The sequence below is a fragment of the Monodelphis domestica genome, chromosome 3 (genome assembly GCF_027887165.1).
Source record: "Monodelphis domestica isolate mMonDom1 chromosome 3, mMonDom1.pri, whole genome shotgun sequence".
Lineage (NCBI taxonomy): Eukaryota > Metazoa > Chordata > Mammalia > Didelphimorphia > Didelphidae > Monodelphis > Monodelphis domestica.
Window position 1 is genome coordinate 76307269 of NC_077229.1, and position 24682 is coordinate 76331950.

At 37.8% G+C, this 24682-nt stretch overlaps 1 protein-coding gene across 1 annotated transcript in view; it reads right to left on the reverse strand.

Moving 5' to 3' along the window:
- The window catches only part of BTBD2 (BTB domain containing 2), an 89779-nt gene that overhangs the window by 15041 nt on the left and 50056 nt on the right, over window positions 1-24682 (reverse strand). The window contains exon 3 of the mRNA XM_007489396.2: window positions 14475-14631. Coding sequence (XP_007489458.2) covers window positions 14475-14631 — 157 coding nt within the window. The remainder of the gene's footprint in view (window positions 1-14474; window positions 14632-24682) is intronic.

A 24682-nucleotide genomic window follows, 5' to 3' on the forward strand; every position in this document is an offset into this window, starting at 1 on the left:
GAGTAAATGCTCCCACAGTTCCAGAGCACAAGTTTTTACAAATGACTGACCAATGTGCCAAGCAGCACTGAACCTCAATAGTAAATCACTCAGGAAAAGTAAAATAAGCAAACAGAAATGTACTTATGCTTTAACTGCCATTTTTAGAAATCACATATTAGATTGAGATGTAGTAAATTATAATGCCACACTAGAGGAAAGACTCAAGAAGAAACAATGACCTTCATTCCTCTCTGGAAATTTAGTCTTGTTTAATCATGACAATCGGTCTTATATAATTATTCTAACTCATTCAGTAATAATAATGATATATAGTTTCAACAATTTGACACTTTACAGAACACTCCTCAGAACGACCCCTTTACAGCAGATATTGCACATATCAACAAGTATTACAGATAAGGAGACCAATAAGAAATAGTAAGTGATTTGGTCTAAGGTCACAAGGTTGCTTTTAAATATCAGCACCAGAATCAGAAGTCATCTTAATGAATCCAATTCCAGGGTTCAATCTTCCACATCATACTGTTGTTTCTAGTTTGATCAATGAACCAGGTTCCCTCCTAAATTGGAGCATAAAAAGGCAACAACTAGAATAAACAGAAATGCTCCTGACAGAAGAGCAACATTGAATGGGCAAAGTGTAAAAGCAGCTTATTCCTAATAGCACTTCCTTCAGAAATGGAGCAGAAGAGCCAGGCTCATACCTTGAGTCCCTTGCCCTTCAGGAAGGTGTTATCAGGTGAAATGGTCTGTGACTAGTTTGTGCTCTTGGTGGAAGGGTAAGGAGAGAGTTAGTGGTGGACACTGATGTGATGGACGTTTGTTGCTAGACAGATATCTCTTGCTGTCTAATCCATAAAGTGAAATTATTAGATTTTTCCCTCCCAAAATCCCTCACTTTCTCTCCTCTCCTAGCAAAAAGCATGGCAAAGTAAATGACTTAAGCAAGTGAAAAGCAAGGGCTTTTTTGTTGTTTTAAATGACAGGAGAGAGGAGAGAATATAATTGATCATCACTTAAAAGAACAGCAAGTCAACACAAATCCAAAGAACAAAAGAGGAAGGAAAAAACCAAGGTCTTCAAGAACTTTAAGTTAAACTGCATACATCTTGTATTATTTTCCTTTGACAGACCCTTTTCAAGAGTGCACTTACTGAGAATACAAAAACATAGTATTTGCCTTTCAGGAAACCAACAAAATCCCTTCTCTTCAACTGAATCAGAAAACAACCTCACTTCAAAGTATGGGAAAAGACTGCAAAATCTTATAACAGTGATGGTGAACCTTTTTAAAGACAGAGTGCCAGGCCCTGCTCCAACCCAACTGAGTGCTGTGTCTGACCACCCCACCCCCAGAAACCAAGTGCCATGCCCCTCCAAGTGCCAGGCACACCCTGACCCCCCCATACCCCAAACAGGGGAGGGAAAAAGTACTATTAGGCTGCTGAACAGAGGGGCAGAGATGTGAAAAAAATATCATCAGGTACAATGAAGAGGGGGAGGGGAGTAGCTCTGCCTGAGTCATTCTGCCTTTCTAGTAACAAACTCTGGGGGTAGCTTGGGGGGGGGTTCAAGTGCCCACAGAGAACACTCTGTATGCCACCTTTGGCACCCATGCCATAGGTTCACCATCACTGCCTTATAAGATTTTCAAATAACCCTACATTACTCACCTAAGATACCATCCCTCAAACAGAAAACTCAATTCTGTGGCTTTGATAAAGCATTTTTACAGGCTAAAAACTTGTTTTACTTCCAAATAAATTATTTTCACAACAATGAGTTCTAAAGTTTCCCTATGTGTAAAAAGAAGTTGGATTCAGATATCCTAGAACACTGACATCCTACCATCTATGCCCTGTGCTACCTTTTAAGCTCTAACATTCTGCTTTAAAAAGTTCCTTTCTAAGACTAGGGATAAGTATTAAGTAACTACTCTGTTCTAAACCATGTACTAATTATGGGATACACAAAGATAAAAAGTCCTAGACCTCAAAGATTTTACATTTTATTGGAACACCCATTTACATATCTAGGTGGATACAAAATGCATACAACATACAGAGCAATTTTTGGAGAGATGGTGTACTAACAGCTATTGGAATTAAGACAGACTTCCTACACAGAAGGAAGTACCTGAGCTGAGTCTTGAAGCAAAGGAGAGATTTTAAGGGTAAGAGAATTCTGACCAGGTGGGAAGTACAGCCAGTTCAAAAGGCTTGGATAAGGAGAATATAGCTTTGTGCACAAGGAATACCAGGTAAGCCAGTATTGCTAGACAGTCTGATTAAATTCAAGAAACGAGAAAGAACTAGCCAAGAGCTATTTGGTAGACTAAGACATCATTATTATACTCAAGTTGAGTATGCCATTAGAATTTTTGATGTGGCTTCAAGAAGTACTTATAATTCTTTTCCAAACTGGCATTGAGATCTCATACAAGTATGTGAAAATTGAGTTGGGCAGCAACAAAGTCGATATTCAGTACAAAAGCCAAGGTGAAAACCTCTGCCTTCCATAGAACAAAGAACCTCTACTACCTAGATGACTAGAACTCTAAAAGGCCCACTAGAAAACTTCTTGGGAGACTAATTTGGATTTGTTGCAATACCTGCTCTGGTACCTTCAGAGATAGTCATGGAGCAAGCACTGGCAGCATGGTAAGGGCAGTACTTACAGATTTGCTTAGATAACTGGGCTCCCTGATGACTCTATCACAAAGATATTAAAGGAGATGAATGGGCTTTGAATGACTATAACAATTTTTAAAATAGATTTCATATTTTGGACTTGGTTTTAGACATCTTTTGTACATTTAGCCATTCTGGATTACAATTATGTTCGCCCAGAGATCAAATCTAATGCTGATGTAGTCCTATCACAATATCTCAATGGTGAAAAATCCTGATGGTTACTATCATTCTTATTCCTTTTTGCTTAGAGCATATTAAGGCTATATTTCAAATATTCAGAAAAGAAAGAAAATACTTCTATAGTAGTCCAGGTAATAAATGATAAAAATAGGGATAGAGAGTGCGGCCTAGAGATGGAATATGCTGAGTTACAATTTGGCCTCAAGCACTTTCCAGCTATGTGACCCTGGGCAAGGCACTGAACCCCAATTGTCTAAGCTCCTACTGCTCTTCTGTCTTGGAACTAATACTCAGTATCAATTCTAAGACAGAAGATAAGGGTTTAAAAACAAAAATCACTTACCTGGATGGTAACTACATGAGGAAAGGAGTTAATGTTGTAGAACTATGCCTGGAATGGTCTCCCTGCCCCAGCCTCTCATCTCTGCCTCTTAGTTCCTGACTTACTTCAAAAACCCACCTTCCTAGCCACAGAGAATGAGAGGAAAAGTGGAGGAGCCTATTGTAAATGGCCTTCTAAAGAAGACTAACCATAAAAGGATAACAACAACATAATCCAACCAAGAATCTTGTTCTTAACCTCCAAGGAGCTTTCACATATAACAGTATTTATTAAAGAGGAAAAAAACCCAGCACAACTGATTGAAACATAGGAAAAAAATCTTTTTAATGTGCACTACGTGGACTTCCCACCTCCCCAAAGGGGTGGCCTCTTTTTGTTAAATTTTTTAACTCACTTGACCAAAAAAATATGTATATATTAATTCTGTCTTCTGTGTTTCTAATTATCAGTTCTTTCTCTGGAGGTGGACATTCATAAATTATTCTTCAAACATTATTTCCGTAACTATATATAATGTTCTCTTGGTTCTACTCGGTTTGCTTTTCATAATTTCATGGAAGTCTTTCCATGTTTTTTTAAAAAACAAACCTAATTATCATCTTCTAGCATAACAGTATTCCTTCACAACTATGCCACAATTTATTCAGCTATTCCCCAATTGATGGGCATCTCCTCAATTTCCACTTCTTTGCCATCACAAAGAGAGCTACTATAAATATTTTAGAACATATAGGTTCTTTGCCTTTTTCCTCAATCACCTTGGGAAAAAGACTCAACAGTGGTATCGCTAAGTCTAAGAGTATACATAGTTTTATAATTCTCTGGGGATGACTCCAGTCTGCTCTCCAAAATGGTTGGGTAACAGTGGAATTGCTCATTGGCTTCAGGAAGGGAGAGGGAAAGAAAATGAATCATGGAAACATGGAAAAAATCTTTTTTAAATAAATTTTTTTCAAATAAAAAACAAAACGGTTGCATTAATTCATAGTTCCATCAACAGCATATTAGTGCCTCCATTTTCCCACATCCCCTCCAACATTTGTCATTTTATTTTTTTTTAATCATCTTAGCTAATCTAACATGTATGAGATGATATCTCAAAATTGGGTTTTTTTTTGGTTGTTGTTTGTTTTACCTCCCCCTCCCCCTTTTTTTACTAACTACACATAAGGGCAAGAGCTAGGCAAATGAAGTTAAGTGACTTGCCCAGGATCACATAGATACAAAGTGTGTGAGGCCAAATTTGAATCCAGGACCTTTCATCTTCAGGCCTGACTCTATCCACTGAACTATCTAGTTGCCCCATAAAATTGTTCTGATTTGTCCTTGAGTGGTTGCCATTTCCTTCTCCAATTCATTTAACAGCAAAGGAAACAGGGCTAAGTGATTTTCCCAGGTCCACAAATTTAGTAAGTGTCTGAGTCCAGAATTGAACTCAGGAAGATGAGTTTTCCGGACCTCACTATCCACTATATATTTTCTTTCTCTTAGACTTATCGAGAACTGAGAGTCTTCTGTCACTACTTTGTTACTATCTAGTTTCCCCTATGAATTTGGATGCCAAGGCATTTGGATCATATAAATTTATTGCTTATATTGGTTTGCTGTCTATGGTTTCTTTTAGCATAATGCAGTTTCCTTGTTTATCCCCTTTTAATTTCTGAATGTTTATTTTCTGTATTGGCAGCATGATTGCAATGCTTGCTTTTTGGGATTCATGTAATTTTTTCCCCAATCTTCCCATTACTTTACTAAATTATTTAATCTATTTACATTTAAAGTTAAAAGAGTCAGGCTTATGTTTTCCTCCATCTCTGTCTAATATTCGATTTTTCAAGTTTCAAGACACAATACTATGTCTCTCCAGTTACTTTAGTTGATCTTGTTCAAACTGGCCCTAATTCCCAATGGCTCTCTTCCCCTTACCTTTATGCCATACTTCCCCTTTCCCTTCAAAGTGTTGCTGATGAATTCCTTTTTCTTTCCTGCTTTTATCTGATTTTTTAATTCTTCCCCCTTTTCCCCTCGAAGTCAAGTAGATATTTCCCTTCCTCTCTATTCACTAGTTTTCAAATGTTCATTTCTTGTACTTTTTTCTAGAGGATTTGATTTCTCTCCCTTTCTGAGTATAGTAGAATTTCACTCTCTAGTTCAAGGTCCCTATAATTATCTTTTCTCTGTATTCCTTATGCAATCAAAGCTGGACAATTTCTTTTTTTTTTTAAACCCTTACCTTCCATCTTGGAATCAATATTGTGTATTGGCTCCAAGGCAGAAGAGTGGTAAGGGCTAGGCAATGGGGGTCAAGTGACTTGCCCAGGGTCACACAGCTGGGAAGTGGCTGAATCCAGATTTGAACCTAGGACCTCCCCTCTCTAGGACTGGTTCTCAATCCACTGTGCTACCCAGCTGCCCCCAAAGCTGGACAATTTCTGCCACTACCTTGTGGATCTCCTCTTTTACTCTTCCTCACTTCCAGAACAGTGACAATCCTGACAAAGAGGACACTGCTCCATGTTAGGATCCACAATCCTCCTCCCAGGCCCTAATTATGCATGTTAACACAGATCTATACTCTCCTCCTAGTTACCTTCTTTCCCCATGTGCCTCAAAATCTCTCTGGGTCCATGTTCTCCTACGCCCCCAAATGGCATTGCAAGCAAGAGTTTCAACTCCCTCCCATCCAAGGTCAGTTTGCAGCCTTAGGTTTTTTCTGGAGGTGGCCTATGAATTCTTTCAATTGATATTACACGTTCAGTGTTCAGAAATTGTGGATATTTTTCTTGCATTATTATGTTCTGATATTTGATATGATATTCTGGGAGACCTAGGATCCTTAGGCTGTTTCTATGAACCCTGTCTTCAAGATTTGAATGTTTGCCTCAGATAGAGAAAGTATTTTTTTTTAAACCCTCACTTTCCGTCTTGGAGTCAATACTGTGTATTGGCTCCAAGGCAGAAGAGTGGTATGGGCTAGGCAATGGGGGTCAAGTGACTTGTCCAGGGTCACACAGCTGGGAAGTGTCTGAGGCCAGATTTGAACCTAGGACCTCCCATCTCTAGACCTAGCTCTCAATCCACTGAGCTACCCAGCCGCCCACAGTATTTTTTTTTAATGTTGTTTTTTGCTTCTCTTCTTCTAGGCTGTCTTTCATTTCTGCACATTTACATTCCCAATCCATTATACTTAATCTTTTGTTTCTTTAGTGAGAGTTGCCACTGCTGATTCACATTTTCCTATTCTTTTTGTTATTCAAACAAATCCTCTCATAATTTTCATTTTTATTTTAAACCATTCTGACACATCATATTATGGTTCCATGTTCTCAAATTCCACAGAATCCTCTGTCTCATGAAATTCTGAATGATTTTGCAGTATGTAGTCAGAGATTCTGAACTCATTTATTAGATCTGAAAGTCATATTTCCTTCTACTCCATTTCCCCTGCTGATTTATCTGCTTATCTTCAGGACTTTTGATTTTTTTTTTACCGAGATCTGTGATAATTCTAGTCTTTTTTTCCCCCCCTCATTGCTCACTTTTCTGACTCCCATCCACTAATGGTATTTTTCAGGGGGCTGGATCTCAAAGTACCTCATTCTCACCAGCCTAGGTGTCTTCCCTCAATACCTTTTGGGAGTACATAACTGGCTCCAGTATGATGCTTAAGCTCTTTTCCTCTGGCTTAGTGGAATGCCAAAAACATCCCAGTACCCTATTTCCCATTAAATAGTATCCTGAACCTGTTTCCCCATTCCTCAGTTCTCTGGCTCAGCATGGTGCTGCCTCACTGGTGACATTGCATCTTAGAGGTGATTTCTGCCATTTGGAGTTTGAATCTCTGGAGGTTCTAGAAGGAAAGGGCAGTTGGGGTATAAGGCTGAGCTCTATTTCAAGCATAGACACATTCTACTCCTTTTCTCTGTTCCTCTATCCTGCAGAAATCTTTGTAGCACACAACACTGTTGTTGCAGGGGCTATTAAAGTTTCAGGTTTCTGCAGCTTTTGGGGTACTGATCAAGACAGCACTGGAAAGAAGGAGAGGAGACTGGAGCTGGGTTTTGTTGGAAGCTCCTGCGTCTGATCCTTGGGTCAGTGAGTGTAGCCCTAATGCTGGCAAGATGGTGGGCAGTAGGGGAAAGGGTATTTCATGAGCTCAGGGTAGTCATTATTTGTTTATGTTTTTTGTGTTCCTAAATGGTCTTTGGGCTCTGGGTGTCCTAGACTGTGGAGACAGCTGTTGCTTTATCTTTGGTGCATGATTTCTGCTTTAGAAAGGTTTAAGGGGTTTTAAAAATTAGATAAAATGTCAGATTTTCCACCTTGTTGGTCACATGACCAGGAAGTAAAACCTTAACTTTTGCTCTCTAATTGGGTACTCCACAGAGCAAATATGAGTTCCCAGTATACTCCAATAAGCCTAATTATATGGATGCCACCTGAAAACTTAAGTTGCTCCAAAACACAATCCATCTGGTTTGGCAACATAAGAAAATGCAATATACTGATACATTGGTCTCCTCTATATTTTGTTTGCTTTTTAAAAAATCTCTAGAGGTCTATATGATTAGGACAAAAAAAATAAGTTTTTTTAAATCGAATTTTATTTTTTTTCAATGAACAGAAAGAAGTCTATTTTCTCTGTTTCTCCCACCTAACTACCTGGGGGAGGGGGGGAGGAGGGGAGACTCTTGAAACAATCATGCAATCTGCCTCTTAAGCCCATCACTTGCCAGTGAAAAAGCACATAAGACAGTGATGAAGTGCCCCAGGTCCTTCTCCCACCCATCCCCAGACTGAGAGCCATGCCTGCCCCATCCCCTCCTGTCATGTGCCATGCTCTTCCACCACCAAGTGCCAGGTGGGCCCTACACCCCCACCCCCACTTACCCCACATAGGAGGAGGGAGAAAGTATTCTCATTGGGCTATAGGGCAGAGGAGTGGGTGAAGTGAAAAATGTCTTCAGCAAGTGTAGAGAGCGGGAGGGGAGCAGCTCCACCCAAGTCTCTTTGCCTTTCTAGTAACTGGGGGGGGGGGGGGGGCTACATGCTGATAGAGAGCACTCTGCATGGCATCTTTGGCACCCATGCCATAGGTTCACCATCACTTACACAGGATAATGCATCCTGCATTCTCTGAAAATCAGGATGGGTCATTGCACTGATTAGAGTTCTCAAATCCTTGAAAGCTATTTGCTTTACATATTTATTTATTTATGTTATTATTATTATTAAATATTATTTTTATATTTTTATATTATATCATTCTATTTTTATTTATTTATTTATTTTATTTAAAATGAATGACATTTTTAAAAATTTAAATATTTATATTTATAAATATTAAATATGTTATTTACATAACAACATAGTGTTACAACACTACTATTGTTACTATATGTGCTTTTCTGCTATTTCCAATCACTCAGGTTTTGATGAAAGCATCCCTTTTCATCATTTCTTAGGATACAATGATATTCCATTACAGTCGTATACAATAATTTGTTCAGCCTTATCCCTAACTATGGGCACCAATCTTAGTTTCCAGTTCTTTGTAACTTACAAAAAAGTTGCTATAAATATTTTTGTGCAGTGGGCCATTTTCCTGGGTTTTTTAAACCCTTATCTTTTGTCTTAGAATCAATATTGTGTATTGGTTCTAGTAAGGAGTGATAAGGGCTAGGCAATGGGGGTTAAGTAACTTGCCCAGGGTCACACAACTAGGAAGTGTCTGAGGCCACATTTGAACCCAGGACCTCCCATCTCTAGGCTTGGCTCTCAATCCACTGAGCCATCTCGTTTCCCCCTACTGCCCACCATCCTGCCAGCATTAGGGCTACACTCACTGACCCAAGGATCAGACCCAGGAGCTTCCAACAAAACCCAGCTCCAGTCTCCTCTCCTTCTTTCCAGTGCTGTCTTGATCTTTTTAAGGGATAAGCCTAGTTGTGTTAGTTTAGTGTCTTCAGGCACAGTTTTGAAAAAAGTTTTGAAAAAATTTGTTTTTCAAAAAGGTTAGTTAGACCTTTTCACAAGTCCAATGGCAATGCATTAAAATGCATGGTTTCCTGAAGCTAGTACAAAATAGTATTTTAGTAAATCACATATAATTTTCTCCTAACCATCTTCATGATTTGAGTTTGTGTTCAACTAAAAAGTGTATGCCTTAATTAAAGCCATCTACATTCTCTTGAGCTCCTTCAGAAAGACCCTTTTTATTCTTGAACAGAAGAGTTCAAAGGATATGAACAAAACAGTTCTCAAAAGAATTGCAAACTATCAAAGCCATATGTGAAAGAATGCCACAAATTACTAATAAGAGAAATGCAAACTGAAACAATCCTGAGGTCTTACTTCATACTTAGTAAACTGGAAAAAAGATAGAAATAGTCAGTTTGAGGGAATTGTGAAAAAACAAAGCACACTAAGACATTATTGGGGGTGCTGTGAATCAGTACAACCACATGGGAAAGCATGGTTTGGAATAATGCAACTGACAAGACTAAAACATCCATGCTCTTGGACTCTGAGATTCTATTATTACTCAGCTCACATCTCAAGAACACTGATAAAGTGAAACTGTGCGTCAGCTACAGGAAGGGGGGAAGGGAAAGGAAAGAATAAGATCCTTGTAACCAAGGAATAATGCTCTAAATTGACTAATTAAACAAAATTTTCACAAAAAAAACACTGATAGTTCTCTTACTCAATATACAAAAGTAATTGATCATGTTAATTTAGTGTTGGATAAACTCAAGTTTTGGGAGTGAGAGCTCCATATCTGACAAAAAATACTAGGAAAACTGGAAAGCAGTCTGGCAAAAACTGGGCATAGACCAACATATCATACTTTATACTAATAAGATAAGGTAGAATTGGGTACATGATTTAAATATAAAGGGTGATAAACAAGAAATAAAAATTCTTATTAATCATATGAAAAAATGTACTAAGTTGCTAATAAAGAAATGGAAATTAAAATAACTCTGAATATCACCTCTCATCTATCAGGTTGGCTAACATGATAGAAAAGGAAAACAACAAAGGTATTGGAGGTGATGTGAAAAAACAGGTACACTAGCACACTGCTGGTAGAATTGTGAACTGATCCAATTATTCTGGAGAAAAATTTGGAACTATTCCCAAAGGGCTATAAACTGCAAACCCTCTGAACCTAGCAACAACTACCACTGGATCTGTATCCCAGAAAGATCAAAGCAAAAGGAAAAGGACCTATTTGTACAAAAATATTTATAACAGCTTTTTTTTTGTAACAGCAAAGAATTAGAACTGCGGGGATTCCAATTAATTGAAAAATGTCTAATAAATCATGGGATATTATTATGATAAAATATTATTGTGTTAGGTAATGATTAAGGGGAGGAGGATATATCTAGAAATTTTATATGAACTAGTGCAAAATGAAGTAGCAGCAGAATACTGTACACAATAACAGTAATATTGTGTTGATGATTAACTGTGAAAGACTTAGCTACTCTGATTAATCAATGATCTAAGACAATGCTCTCTACTTCCAGGAAGAACTGATGATGTACTCTGAGTACAGACTGTATTATAGTTTTCACTTTCTACTTCTTTTCCTAATATGGCTAAAATGGAAATATGTTTTGCATGATTTCACATATGTAATAGGTATCATTTTGTTTGCCTTCTCAATGGGTGAGGAAAGGGCTTGAGGGAAGAAGAGAATTTGGAACTCAACATAAAAAAAAGTGTTGAAAAACATTAATAAAAGAAAAAGAAAGTTTCCATATGTTCCACAATATTTATATCAGCACTTTTTTTGGTAGCAAAAGTTTATGAAAAAAAAAAGATGAACATCTACAGTGGTACGTGAATGTAAAAGAATATTACTATATTGCATGACAGTGTTGTCAAACTCAGTAGAAATGGATTCCTGCAGGTTGTATATTGACTTGGAAACCAAAATTAACACCATCTATGTTGCACTATATTTTACTTATTTTGTTAAGTAATTCTCAATTTATTTTATCTACTTTGGGCTGTAAATATGATATCACTATTGTAAGAAACTAAAATTATGATGAATATAGAGAAACATGGAAAGTTTTGTTTTTTTTAGAACCCCTACCTTCCGTCTTGGAGTCAATACTGTGTATTGGCTCCAAGGCAGAAGAGTGGTAATGGCTAGGCAATGGGGGTTAAGTGACTTGCCCAGGGTCACACAGCTGGGAAGTGTCTGAGGCCAGATTTGAACCTAGGACCTCCCATCTCTAGACCTAGCTCTCAATCCACTGAGCTACCCAGCTGCCCCCTACATGGAAAGATTTACACGATTTGATGAGAAATGAAGTAAGAAGAACCAAGAAAACACAGATATACAGACTACTACAGTGTAAATGGAAAGACCATAAAATAATCACAAGTGAATGTTGTAAAATTACAAAGAATAAGAAGTTTGGCCCCAAAGTAGAAATATGAGAAGACACTCCTACCCCACTCCTATGAAGATGTGAGAGTCCATGAGTATGATATATCACATATATTTTCAGTACTTTTTGGTGTATTGATCAGTTTTGTTGATTTTTTATTCTCTTTTGGCTCTGATTTTTTTTTCTTTTTAAACCCTTACCTTCCATCTTGGAATCAATATTGTGTATTGGTTCCAATGCAGAAGAGTGGTAAGGGCTAGGCAATGGGGGTTAAGTGACTCGCTCAGGGTCACACAGCTGGGAAGTGTCTGAGGCCAGATTTGGACCTAGGACCTCCCATCTCTAGGCCTGGCTTTCAATCCATTGAGCTACCCAGCTTCCCCCTTTCCTCTGCTTTTTAAGAATATTATTTATTATATGGGATGGCTATCTGAGAGGGAAGAGGGAGAGGGATACTGGGAGAAATTCTGGTGGTATAAAAATAAAATATATAAATATATTTTTTAAACATTCCTTTTATCATGATACTACTCTGGCTCAAATCTTTATATCTATCTTTGTTCCAAAGTCCTAAGACCAAAAAGAAGCCAGAGGCAGAGTGATCTAAAGATCTGCTCCTTGGAAATCAGTTTGGGACAGTTACTTACATTTATGTTTAGTCAAGTGCTACAGGATAGCAAAAGAAATGAGGTTTTAATGCAATATTTCAGATTTAATTTCTTAAAAATCTAATGCACTAAGGGGAATGTAAAGAATTATCCCTGAAACCATAATTCTGAAAGAGTAATCATGAATACCTGAGCCTTTATTCTTTCATATAAAGAAATGATTAGATAAAATGGGAAGAACAATGAGCTGAAAAGCTACAAATCTTAGATTCCAGTTCCACCTCTGATACAAATCCTGAGACCTATTACAAGCTACTTCCCTTTCTCTGAACTTCATCTCTAAAATGATGAGTAAGACTATGATGAAAGAATGGAGAAAGAGAGGTGAGGAGGAGGAAGGGTAAAGAAGAAGGAAGAGAACTGAACAAGGATAATAATTCAAGGAGGTCCCTTCTAGTTCTGTGACATGAGCTAAATATTTTCATTTAATTTTCATTCTTAGTGTCTTCCATATTAGCTTAAACAGAAACAATAATAAAACCAAGCTCTGGGATAATAGTAGCTTTATACAGTACACATATTCCAATGGTTCTAGTGCATGTTAACAAGTAGTGACTATATTATGAATGCATGCACCTCATTTGGTTGAATCACCTTGATTACACTCCCCATGGCATGTTTTATACTAAAGATTTCCAGCAGATCCTCTAGTCTTATATGGTTGGTATTTTTTTGTGTCAACAAACATTAAAGTATCACCCAATCCTCTAAGAAATAACGACTGTCCCTGCAATGTACAGACATTTTAAACTGAAATGTTTGTTTGTTCTATGTTATAACCTCCTCTGTATGATACTTAATTTGGGTCCTAAGATTTTTAGTGAAGGGTTTTGTCTACTATAGGACTCGATAACCCTAATAAAAGTGAGTTTTTGGAAGTATGATGAAATAGGAAACGTTTTTATGGGTAGCTTAAGTGTTGTTACCATGCATGGAGTTAGCACCCTAAAAATAAGCCTTTTGATGCCTGAGAATGCATTAGAGAATGGGTCATTTGGATTAAAAATTGATCAATTTTCTTTCTAGCTACAGAACCAGAACTCAATTCTTCTGACTAGATAACCAGGACTGCTATAAAGCTCCTTATGAAGAAGAGTACAATTTTAAAATTTCTATCATTTCAGTCCTGTAATGATTTTTCCAATAACATCACATGAAAACTACATGTGCCCTCCTCTCCCACTGAACAAATGCAAATTTCATAACTTGACAATTAAGAATGCTTACAACTAGAGAAATGCACATAAAAACAACTCTGAGGTTTCACCTCACACCTAACATGACAGCAACAGAAAGTAATGAATGCTGCAGGGGATGTGGCAAAGTTGGGACATTAATGCATTAGTGGTGGGGTTGTGAATTGATCCAACCATTCTGGAGGGCAATTTGGAACTATGTCCAAAGGGCGCTAAAAGACTGTCTGCCCTTTGATCTGGCCATAGCACTGCTGGCTTTGCACCCCAAAGAGATAATAAGGAAAAAGACATACAAGAATATTCATAGCTGCGCTCTTTGTGGTGGCCAAAAATTGGAAAATATGGGGATGCCCTTCAATTGGGAAATGGTTGGACAAATTGTGGTGTATGTTGGTGATGGAATACTATTGTGCTCAAAGGAATAATGAACTAGAGGAATTCCATGGAGACTGGAACAACCTCCAGGAATTGATGCAGAGTGAAAGGAGCACAACCAGGAGGCTGATACACTGTGGTACAATTGAATGTAATGCACTTCTCCATTAGTGGAAATGCAGTGATCCCAAACAACTTGGAGAAATCTATGAGAAAAACCACTATTCACATTCAGAGGAAAAACTGTGGAAGTAGAAACACAGAAGAAAAACAACTGCTTGAATACATGGATCAAGGGGATATGACTGGGGATGTAGCCTCTAAATGAACATCCTAATGCAAACAACCAACAACATGGAAATGGGTTCTGATCAAGGACACAAGTAATACCCAATGAAATTGCACGTCAGCTGTGGGAAGGGTGGGTGGTGAGGAGGGAGGGAAATAATATGATTATTGTAACCAAGGAATAATGTTCTAAATTGACTAAATAAATTTTTTTTAAAAAAGAATGCTTACAACTATTTCCAATGAACAAATTGCAAATGGCCACATAATGAAATTTCCAAATGGCTGAAAATAAAATGTGAATCCAAACATACCTGTGTTAGAAGCATGAAAGCATTATCAGCTCGGAGATTTTTCTTTAGAAATTCCACACAGTGTGCTTCAAGAGCAGGAACAGCATACTTTTTAGCTGTATAAAGTGTGGTCATAACAGTCTCTGGTCCAATCTGAACTTCATCAGAATAAAGAAATCTGAAAGAAGATTAAAAACATCATAGGTCCAGTGAAATAAAGCCCGATTTAACTGAGAAACACTAAAGTATCTATTATATAACAAGGCGAATTCCTCAAGAAACATAATGGCTGCCCTCGTTTACATTTTTGCAGGAGGGACATGGTAAAATATATTCAAAGAAAATGAGAAAAGTATATAGTAAAGACATATATTATATTATTTGTACGAATAAAGATGAATGAAAATGTTTTTCCCACCAGGAATTAGGGTTCACTACCAACTGGAAGGCAGGGGAAGGAAGGTGGCATGAAAGAAACCAGGAATTCCAAGAGATAGAAGAAAAAAGGAGAAGTATTCAGATATAGAGGAAACTCTGCAAAAGTGAGGAGCAAAATGTTATGTCAAGGAAAAAACAAATAGGTTAGATCATAGACTATGATGGGTGGGTTATACTGTGCTTCACATCTGGAAATGTACCCTTATGCCAGATTTTAAAGAACTTAAAATGCCAAACAAAGAAGTTTGGATTTTATTCTAGAGGCAATAGGTAACCATTAAAGTGTATACTTGGAATCTGAAGCCCAGAACTACAATTCCTAGCATCCCACTCTCCTTATGTTACATGTTGACATAGGCAGGATATAAATTTCCTGTACCCTAGCCTCTTGCTCTGTCTTCCTGTAATTGTGGCTGCTGAAGCAGGCTTTTTGGAGAGGCAGGAGAACTTACTCACATGGGTTTACTTTTTGTTAGATAATTAGGTTTGAACTTCTATTTCTTTTAGATTATTAATAAACTTTATAAATAGAATACTTGGAGTCATTGCATACTAATTTATCTATTTTATTTATTTTAGTTTTTAAAACATTATTTTATTTGGTCATTTTCATACATTATTCATTGGAAACAGAGATCATTTTCTTTTCCTCCGCCCCCCCCCCCCGCCACCCCTCCCCTAGCCGACACACGATTCCACTGGGCATCACATGTGTCCTTGCTCCGAACCCATTTCCTTGTTGTTGGTATTTGCATTAGGGCCCTCATTTAGCATCTCTCCTCAATCATGTCCCCTCAACCTCTGTAGTCAAGCAGTTGCCTTTCCTTGGTGTTTTTACTCTCACAGTTTGTTCTCTGCTTGAGGATAGTGTTTTTTCTCATAGATCCCTGCAGATTGTTCAGGGACATTGCATTGCCTTTAATGGAGAAGTCCATTACCTTTGATTGTACCACAGTGTATCAATCTCTATGTACAATGTTCTCCTGGTTCTGCTCCTCTCACTCTGCATCACTTCCTAGAGGTTGTTCCAGTCTCCATGGAATTCCTCCATTTTATTATTCCTTTTAGCACAATAGTATTCCATCACCAACATACACCACAATTTGTTCAGCCATTCCCCAATTGAAGGGCATCCCCTCATTTTCCAATTTTTGGCCACCACAAAGAGCGCAGCTATGAATATTCTTGTATGTCTTTTTCCTTATTATCTCTTTGGGGTACAAAGCCAGCAGTGCTATGGCTGGATCAAAGGGCAGACAGTCTTTTAGCGCCCTTTCGGTGATACCTCAGAGTTGTTTTGATTTGCATCTCTGATTATAAGAGATTTAGAACACTTTTTCATGTACTTATTAATAGTTTCGATTTAACTCAAAACTGCCTATTCATGTCCCTTGCCCATTTTTCAATTGGAGAATGGCTTGATTTTTTTGTACAACTAGTTTAGCTCTTTATAAATTTGAGTAATTAGACCTTTGTCAGAGGTTTTTGTTATGAAGATTGTTTCCCAATTTGTTGCTTCCCTTCTAATTTTAGTTACATTGGTTTTGTTTGTACAAAAACTTTTTAATTTGATGTAGTCAAAATTATTTATTTTACATTTTGTGACTCTTTCTAGGTCTTGTTTGGTTTTAAAATCTTTCCCTTCCCAAAGGTCTGACATGTAAACTATTCTGTGTTCACCTAATTTACTTATAGTTTCCTTCTTTATATTCAAGTCATTCACCAATTCTGAGTTTATCTTGGTGTAGGGTGTGAGGTGTTGATCCAAACCTAATCTCTCCCACACTGTCTTCCAGTTTTCCCAGCAGTTTTTATCAAAAAGTGGATTTTTGTCCCCAAAGTTGGGGTCTTTGGGTTTGTCATAGACTGTCTTGCTGAGGTCATTTACCCCAAGTCTATTCCACTGATCCTCCTTTCTGCCTCTTAGCCAGTACCAAATTGTTTTGATGATCACTGCTTTGTAATATAGTTTGAGATCTAGAACTGCAAGGTCACCTTCCTTTGTATTTTTTTTATTATTTCCCTGGATATCCTTGGTCCTTTGTTCTTCCAAATGAACTTTGTTATGGTTTTCTCTAATTCAGTAAAAAAGTTTTTTGGTAGTTCAATGGGTATGGCACTAAATAGATAAGTTTAGGTAGAATGGTCATTTTTATTGTGTTAGCTCATCCCACCCATGAGCAATCAATGTTTTTCCAATTGCTTAGATCTAGTTTTAATTGTGTGGAGTGTTTTGTGGTTGTGTTCATATAGTTCCTGTGTTTGTCTCAGCAGATAGATTCCTAAGTATTTTATATTGTCTCGGGTGTCTTTAAATGGAATTTCTCTTTCTAATTCTTGCTGCTGAACTGGGTTGGAGATATATAGAAATGCTGATGACTTATGCGGGTTTATTTTGTATCCTGCAACTTTGCTAAAGTTGTTGATTATTTTGACTAGCTTTTTGGTTGATTCCCTAGGATTCTTTAAGTAAATCATCATATCATCCGCAAAGAATGACAGCTTGGTCTCCTCATTGCCAATTTTAATACCTTCAATTTCTTTTTCTTCTCTAATTGCTACTGCTAGTGTCTCTAGTATAATATTAAATAATAACGGTGATAATGGGCATCCTTGTTTGACTCCTGATCTTATTGGGAAGGCTTTGAGTTTATCCCCATTGCAGATGATGTTTGCTGATGGTTTTAGATATATACTGTTTATTATTTTTAGGAAAGGCCCTTCTATTCTTATACTTTCCAGTGTTTTCAATAGGAATGGTTGTTGTATTTTATCAAAGGCTTTTTCTGCATCTATTGAGATAATCATGTGATTTTTGTCAGTTTGCTTGTTAATATGGTCAATTATGTGGATGGTTTTCCTAATATTGAACCATCCTTGCATTCCTGGTATGAATCCTACCTGATCATAGTGGATAACCCTTGTGATGACTTGCTGGAGTCTTTTTGCTAGTATCCTATTTAGGATTTTTGCATCTATATTCATTAGTGAGATTGGCCTATAGTTTTCTTTCTCTGTTTTTAACCTGCCTAGCTTTGGGATCAGTACCATGTTTGTGTTGTAGAATGAATTTGATAGAACCCCTTCTTGGCTTATTCTGTCAAATAGTTTGTATAATATTGGGATTAGTTGTTCTTTGAATGTTTGATAGAATTCATTTGTGAATCCATCTGGACCTGGGGATTTTTTCTTAGGGAGTTATTTGATGGCTTGTTCAATTTCTTTTTCTGATATGGGGTTGTTTAGGTAATTTATTTTTTCTTCTTTTAGTCTAGGCAATTTATATTTTTGTAAGTATTCATCCATATCATTTAGATTGCCATATTTGTTGCCATATAATTGGGCATAGTAGTTTTTACTGATTGCCTTGATTTCCTCTTCATTAGAGATGAGGTCTCCTTTTTCATCTTGGATACTATCAATTTGTTTTTTTCTTTCCTTTTTTTAATTAGACTGACTAGTACTTTGTCTATTTTATTTGTTTTTTCAAAGTACCAGCTTCTAGTCTTATTTATTAAATCAATAGTTCTTTGACTTTCAATTTTATTAATTTCTCTTTTGATTTTTAGGATCTCTAATTTAGTCTTCATCTGAGGATTTTTAATTTGTTCACTTTCTAGTTTTTTAAATTTGCATTCCCAATTCATTGACCTCTACCCTTCTTAATTTGTTTATATATGAACTCAAGGATATAAATTTCCCAGAATACTGCTTTGGTTGCATCCCATAGGTTTTGAAAGGATATCTCACCATTCTCATTTTCTTCAATAAAGTTATCGTTTCTACAATTTGTTCTTTAACTAGCCAGTTTTGGAGAATCATATTGTTTAATTTCCAATTAATTTTTTATTTATCTCTCCATGTACCCTTACTAATTATTATTTTTATTGCATTGTGGTCTGAGAAGATTGCATTTATTATTTCTGCCCTTTTGCACTTCTTTGCAATGATTTTGTGCCTTAATACATGGTCAATTTTTGTGAATGTACCATGTGCTGCTGAAAAGAAGGTATATTACTTTTTGTCCCTATTTATTTTTCCCCATATGTCTACTAACTCTAATTTTTCTAAGATTTCATTCGCTTCTCTCACCTCTCTTATTTATTTTTTAGTTTGATTTAGCTAGTTCGGATAGAGGAAGGTTCAGATCTCCCACTAGTATAGTTTTTCTATCTGTTTCATCCTTGAGCTCCTCTAGTTTCTCCTTTAGAAATTTGGATGCTATGCCATTTAGTGTATACATATTGAGTACAGATATTTCCTCATTGTCTATGCTGCCTTTTATCAGGATGTAATTACCTTCCCAATCTCTTTTAACTAGACCTATTTTTATTTTAGCTTTGTCAGATATCATGATTGCTACTCCTGCCATCTTTTTATCAGTTTATGCCCAATAGATTTGGCTCCATTCTCTTACTTTCACACTATGCATATCTACCTTCCTCATGTGTGCTTCTTGCTGACAGCATATGGTAGGGTTTTGGATTCTATTCCACTCTGCTATTTGCTTGTGTTTTATGGGTGAGTTCATTCCATTCACATTCAGAGTTATGATTACTAGCTTGTATTTCCCAGCATTTTGATTTCTACTCCTGGTCCTGCCTTTTCTTCTTTCACTATTACCTTCTACACCAATGTTTGTTTATAGTCAGTCCCCCTAGTGCCCACCCTTATTTTACTTCCCTTTCTACCCCCATCCCTTTTTATTCCCTCCCTTATTTTCCCCTGTAGTCTTTTTAAAATTCCCCCCCCCTCCCTTGTACTGCTTCCCTCCCCACCAGTCCATTTTTTACCCTTCTATTCCCCTACAGGGTGCAAATCTATTCTCTTCCCCAATGGATTTAATTGTTCTTCCCTCTTTGGGTCAGTTTCAAAGCACGTAAGAGTTGAGTATTTCCTATCTCCAACCTCTTTACCCTTCCAGGGTATCGATGCCCCCCCCACCCCCGCCATGAGCTTCTTTGTGACATATAAATTTACCTCCATTTGTTTCTTTTCCCATTTCTCTTAGTATTAACCTTTTTTTAGCTCTTGTTGTGTATATATATACATATATATACATATACATGTATATGTATTTATGCATGCATATATCTATATACCTATTTATGTCTTGTCCTTTCATCCTATACAGTTTGTCACTGTTCCCTCTAAGTGTAATTCTTCTAGCTGCCCAGGTGATAGCAACAGTTTTTAAGAGTTACCAATGACCCCTTTTCTTATAGGGATACATATCATTTTAACTTATTGAGTCTCTTAAAAAATTTTTGTTGTTGTTTTGTTTTGTTTTTCTTTTTCCCCTCTTTTTAAATTACCTTTTGATGATTCTCTTGAGTTCTGTGCTTGGACATCAAATTTTCTGTTCAGGTCTGGTCTTTTCTTTACAAATGCTTGGAATTCTTCTATTGTGTTGAATGACCATACTTTCCCCTATAAGAATATAGTCAGTTTTGATGGGTATTTTATTCTTGGTTGTAGACCTAGTTTCCTTGCTTTCCAGAATATCATATTCCATGCCTTTCGGTCCTTCAGTATGGATGCAGCCAGATCCTGTGTTATTCTCACCGTGTTTCCATGGTATCTGAACGGCTTCTTCTTGGCAGCTTATAATATCTTTTCTTTGGTCTGATAGTTTTTTAATTTGGCTATAACATTTCTGGGTATTGTCAGTTGAGGATTAAATAAAGAAGTGATCTGTGGATTCTTTCAATCTCCACTTTCCTCTCTTGTTCTAGGATATTGGGACAGTTTTCCTGAATAATTTCTTGTAGTATTATGTCCAGGCTTTTTCTTTTGTCATGGTCTTCTGGTAGTCCAATGATTCTTAAATTGTCTCTTCTCAAACAATTTTCTAAATCACCTGTTTTGTGAATGAAATGCTTCACATTTTTTCATTCTTTTTGTTTTGTTTTATAGTGTCCTGCTGCCTTGTGAGGTCACTTAATTCCAATTGTTGTATTCTTGTTCTTAAAGACTGGATTTCATCTCTGGCTTTTGGTGATTCTTTTCCTTCTGGTCTGATTTTCTTTGAAGATCATCTTTCATCCTCTTTACGTCGTCTTTCATCTCCTTTGCCTCATTTTCCAGCTGGTTGATTTTGGCTTTCAAGACACTATTTTCTCGTTTTAGTTCAAGTGCCTCCGTTTCCAGATGACTTATCTTAATTGGGTTCTTTTCCCAATTATCTTCAGCCTCTCTTAGTTGTGTTCTGAGTTCTTCCACAGCCTGTATCCAATTCGCTGGGATTTCCAATTTGTCGTTTGCTGATCTCTCCCCCTCTGTTCCATTTTCTGAGTAGTAGCTGTCTATTGTATTTTCTTTCTTCTTTTTCTGTTGTTTGCTCAAATTCATCCCTTCTTTACTCCTCGTATTTGTCTGTGCTCTTGCTCCTCTCATTTTTTTGTTTTTTGGGGGCTTCTATCAGTCTCCCCTCTTGGAGCTTTAACAGAAGATCTCTTGGTGTAGTCTCTAGGGAAGGGTTGTTGGGGGTTTGACCTTCCCTGTCCTCTGGAGGCTTTTGATTGGCTTAAAGTCCATCAGTCAATGAGGATGGGTGTGGAGCCTGGGCTTCCCTGAGTTCTGGAGACTTTTGATGGGATTAAGTTCAGCTTAGTTGGGCTGGGTGTGCTCTGAGTCCTAAACTTCCTGGAAAGCTGGAGCAAATATGGAGGATCTTCAAAGCTCTGGCCAGGCTGCCAGGTCTATGCTCCCTCTCTAGCTCCTTCCCCACTCTGTGTTGATGCTCTGAACTTGGCACAGTCCTGCTCTCAAGCTTTGCCCTTCAGACCAGCACCTTTGCCCACCCAGAAGTTCCCCCTGCTGCTGGAATCTCAGAGCTCTGGGTGGGAGGTGGGAGGGGTCCTGGGTCCTTCCTTCTGTCTTCCCCTTAAACCCGAATGTTCTCGGATTCCGGCTTTTCAGGGGGCATCCCTTTTTAAGTAAATGAAACAGGAGGGTTCCTTGGCTCTGTTTTGTTGTTAAGTTTGGTTTTCAGTCCCCTAGGAGCATTCAGTTTGTGATAGGTAAGGAAGGGTTTTATGAGGTTTGAACTTTTGCTCCTTCTAGGCCGCCATCTTCTCTCAAGAGTAGTGTGGTATAATAGAGTACCAGACTTCAGAAGTGATTGGGCCTGAATCTTCGGGATGAACCAAGAAGAGGCACACCACTCCAAACTGGGCTGAATGAGCTCCTCCCTCCTCCAACACCAGGAAGGAAGTCTGCAGACTAATTTAAACCTTACATTTATGGCAACCAGAAGTCTGGAGTTTCAAACCCCAGCTCTGCTCTAAATTGTAGAGTAGTTTTTATTTATTTTTTTTTTTAAGCCTTACCTTCCATCTTGGAATCAATACTGTGTATTGGCTCCAAGGCAGAAGAGTGGTATGGGCTAGGCAATGGGGGTCGAGTGACTTGCCCAGGGTCACACAGCTGGGAAGTGTCTGAGGTCACATTTGAACCTAGGACCTCCCGTCTCTAGGGCTAGCTCTCAATCCACTGAACTACCCAGCTGCCCCCAAGACAGATTAGTTTTAAAAGCCACTGCCTCCCATGTTTGACCAGTCACTGGCTAGGGGTCCTTGCAAGCCACTTTCCGAGAGGCTGGTAAATTATAAACCCCCCTTTCCATTACACTGCTAACAGCTGAGTGTTTGAGGCTGCCTTGGAACACCGTGTGTGTTTCTTTTAGGCAATATTTAGCTTCCTCAAGGCTTTTACCTGAGGAGCCACTTCCACCCTCTTAACTCCCTGCCATGTGGCAGGGGAAGCAAGCAGCTCCCTGGTGTTTTTACCCATGGTGGGAGGGGAAGGAAGGTTATTCTTCCAAAAAGGAAGTACATTTGCAACTGATTTAATAAGTAGAATTGCAAGCATGGCCCAGCCTATCTCTAACAACTCCCATTCCAGGAGAGCATTATAGAGCTTGCAAAGCTTAAAGTTTTGATCTGTCTTTTCTTCCTACCGTTCCTGGGTGCACTTGTCCTTGTAATTAGCTTGAGTAATCCTGAGATTCAGGGAGGACATGTCACCTCCCTATATCCCATTGCCATTTTGGCCTGCCCAGTCTCTGCAACAGATCCAATACGAGATTCTTCCACACTATGCTCAGTGCAGGTGTAGGGAATCCCAGAAGTGTGACCAAAAGAATGGATGATGATACTTAGGAAGGAACCTTAAAGAGTCTGGAAGTGAATTTTTAGCTTTTCAGACTCCATTACTGCTTCAATTTGTTCCCCTCCAAATAGTGAAGAAGTCTCTGTAAAGCAGTAATCTGAATTGGAGAAAAGACCTCTTGAATTCAGTGCCTGTATTCTGTTACATATATTGTATTTGCCGATTGTTTTAAAATTTAATTTTGTTTTTTTAGTTCACATATTGATCTAATCTAATATATTCTGTTACTCTGAATCATTTTAAGTTAACTGTGTTTTGGCAATTAGCTATATGTGCTGTTACACTGTCTTTATTTGTACCTCCCCCTATGACTGGACTGGAGAAAAATACCATTGTAAAAGCCCATAATCAACTTGGACAAACTCTTTTCCATGGAAAAACCATAAGTCCTTATAGATGCTGGGTTTGTCACTAGATCCATCGAGGTCACATGCTGCCTAAATGATCTTTTGTTCCTTTTTGCCTTTATTAATTGTCACATAGATGATGATGGATCTGGTTACAATCTGTATACAACCTTTGAAGAATTTAATGACCTTAAAATTTGAATTGATTTTAAAGGGTCTTCATAAGTGATTTTTCAGGATATCAAGGAGTACCACTCCCTCTGACTAATCATTTGCCTATCTTTGAGCTGTTTGTAACAAAAGGTAAGGGTCCATTTAGTAGCTGAAGTGCAGTACAATAGCACTATTGTATTCCCCACACACAAATTTATTAAAAATGTAATGGATAAGACATCAGAAGTGATTTTCACTGTTATAGCCCTCACCCCTACATTGCAATGGATGGGACATATAAAGAATGTCTTTTTTGGCTGTTATAGTCTCATACCAGAGGATGGAGGTTTCCCAAGGGACTTAGTTACTCCGTGATGGGTTATAATCTCATCTGGGAAGTGGGAAGGCTTTTCCAGGGGGCTTTGTAACCACTAGACAGGTTTTTTATATTTGTAATTTTTCATCTTACTCTACCCTTCCACCAGAATGATCTAGTTTCTTGGTGACATTTTAGATCCAAAAGGTTTTCATCAGTAGGTCAGAAGTTTTGGTTGTCCCCCCCCCACACCCCGGCTCCTCTGCCACATTTTGGAATGATGGCAGTAATAGACTTTGTTAAAAACATCTCAGCCAAGGTTGAAAGATTGGCTAGATCTGGAGAACTTGTGACAAATATCCATGAGCTTCAAAGGTTTTTTGTTTTTTTTTCTGTCACACAGTAACTCATGTAAATCCTATATGATAGTGGGTTTGTTTGCTATTGTCATTAAATGGGCTCTTGTGTGTTGGGAGATTTGGGTACTTCTTTTAATGTGCATTATTTGTTATACTACTGTTTTATAAAGCTATTACTTGGTGGAAATCATTTGCACTCACACTGTGGATCATGGCCAAGTTAAAAAGGAAATGGATCTCAATTTTGAGTAATGTAAAAATAGACTCAAATCCAGGACTTCAATCCCCACAAGCCTTTGCTCCACTTCCCCAGAATGCTTTGTAATTTCACCTGGGCCAAGAGTGAGATGGGGTATTTAAACCTGGTTGTGAATAGGCTCGGCCTCTTTTGGACTTCCGTTTTGGAGCAGACGCGTCTCTTTCATGATGTGAGGTTATCTTGTC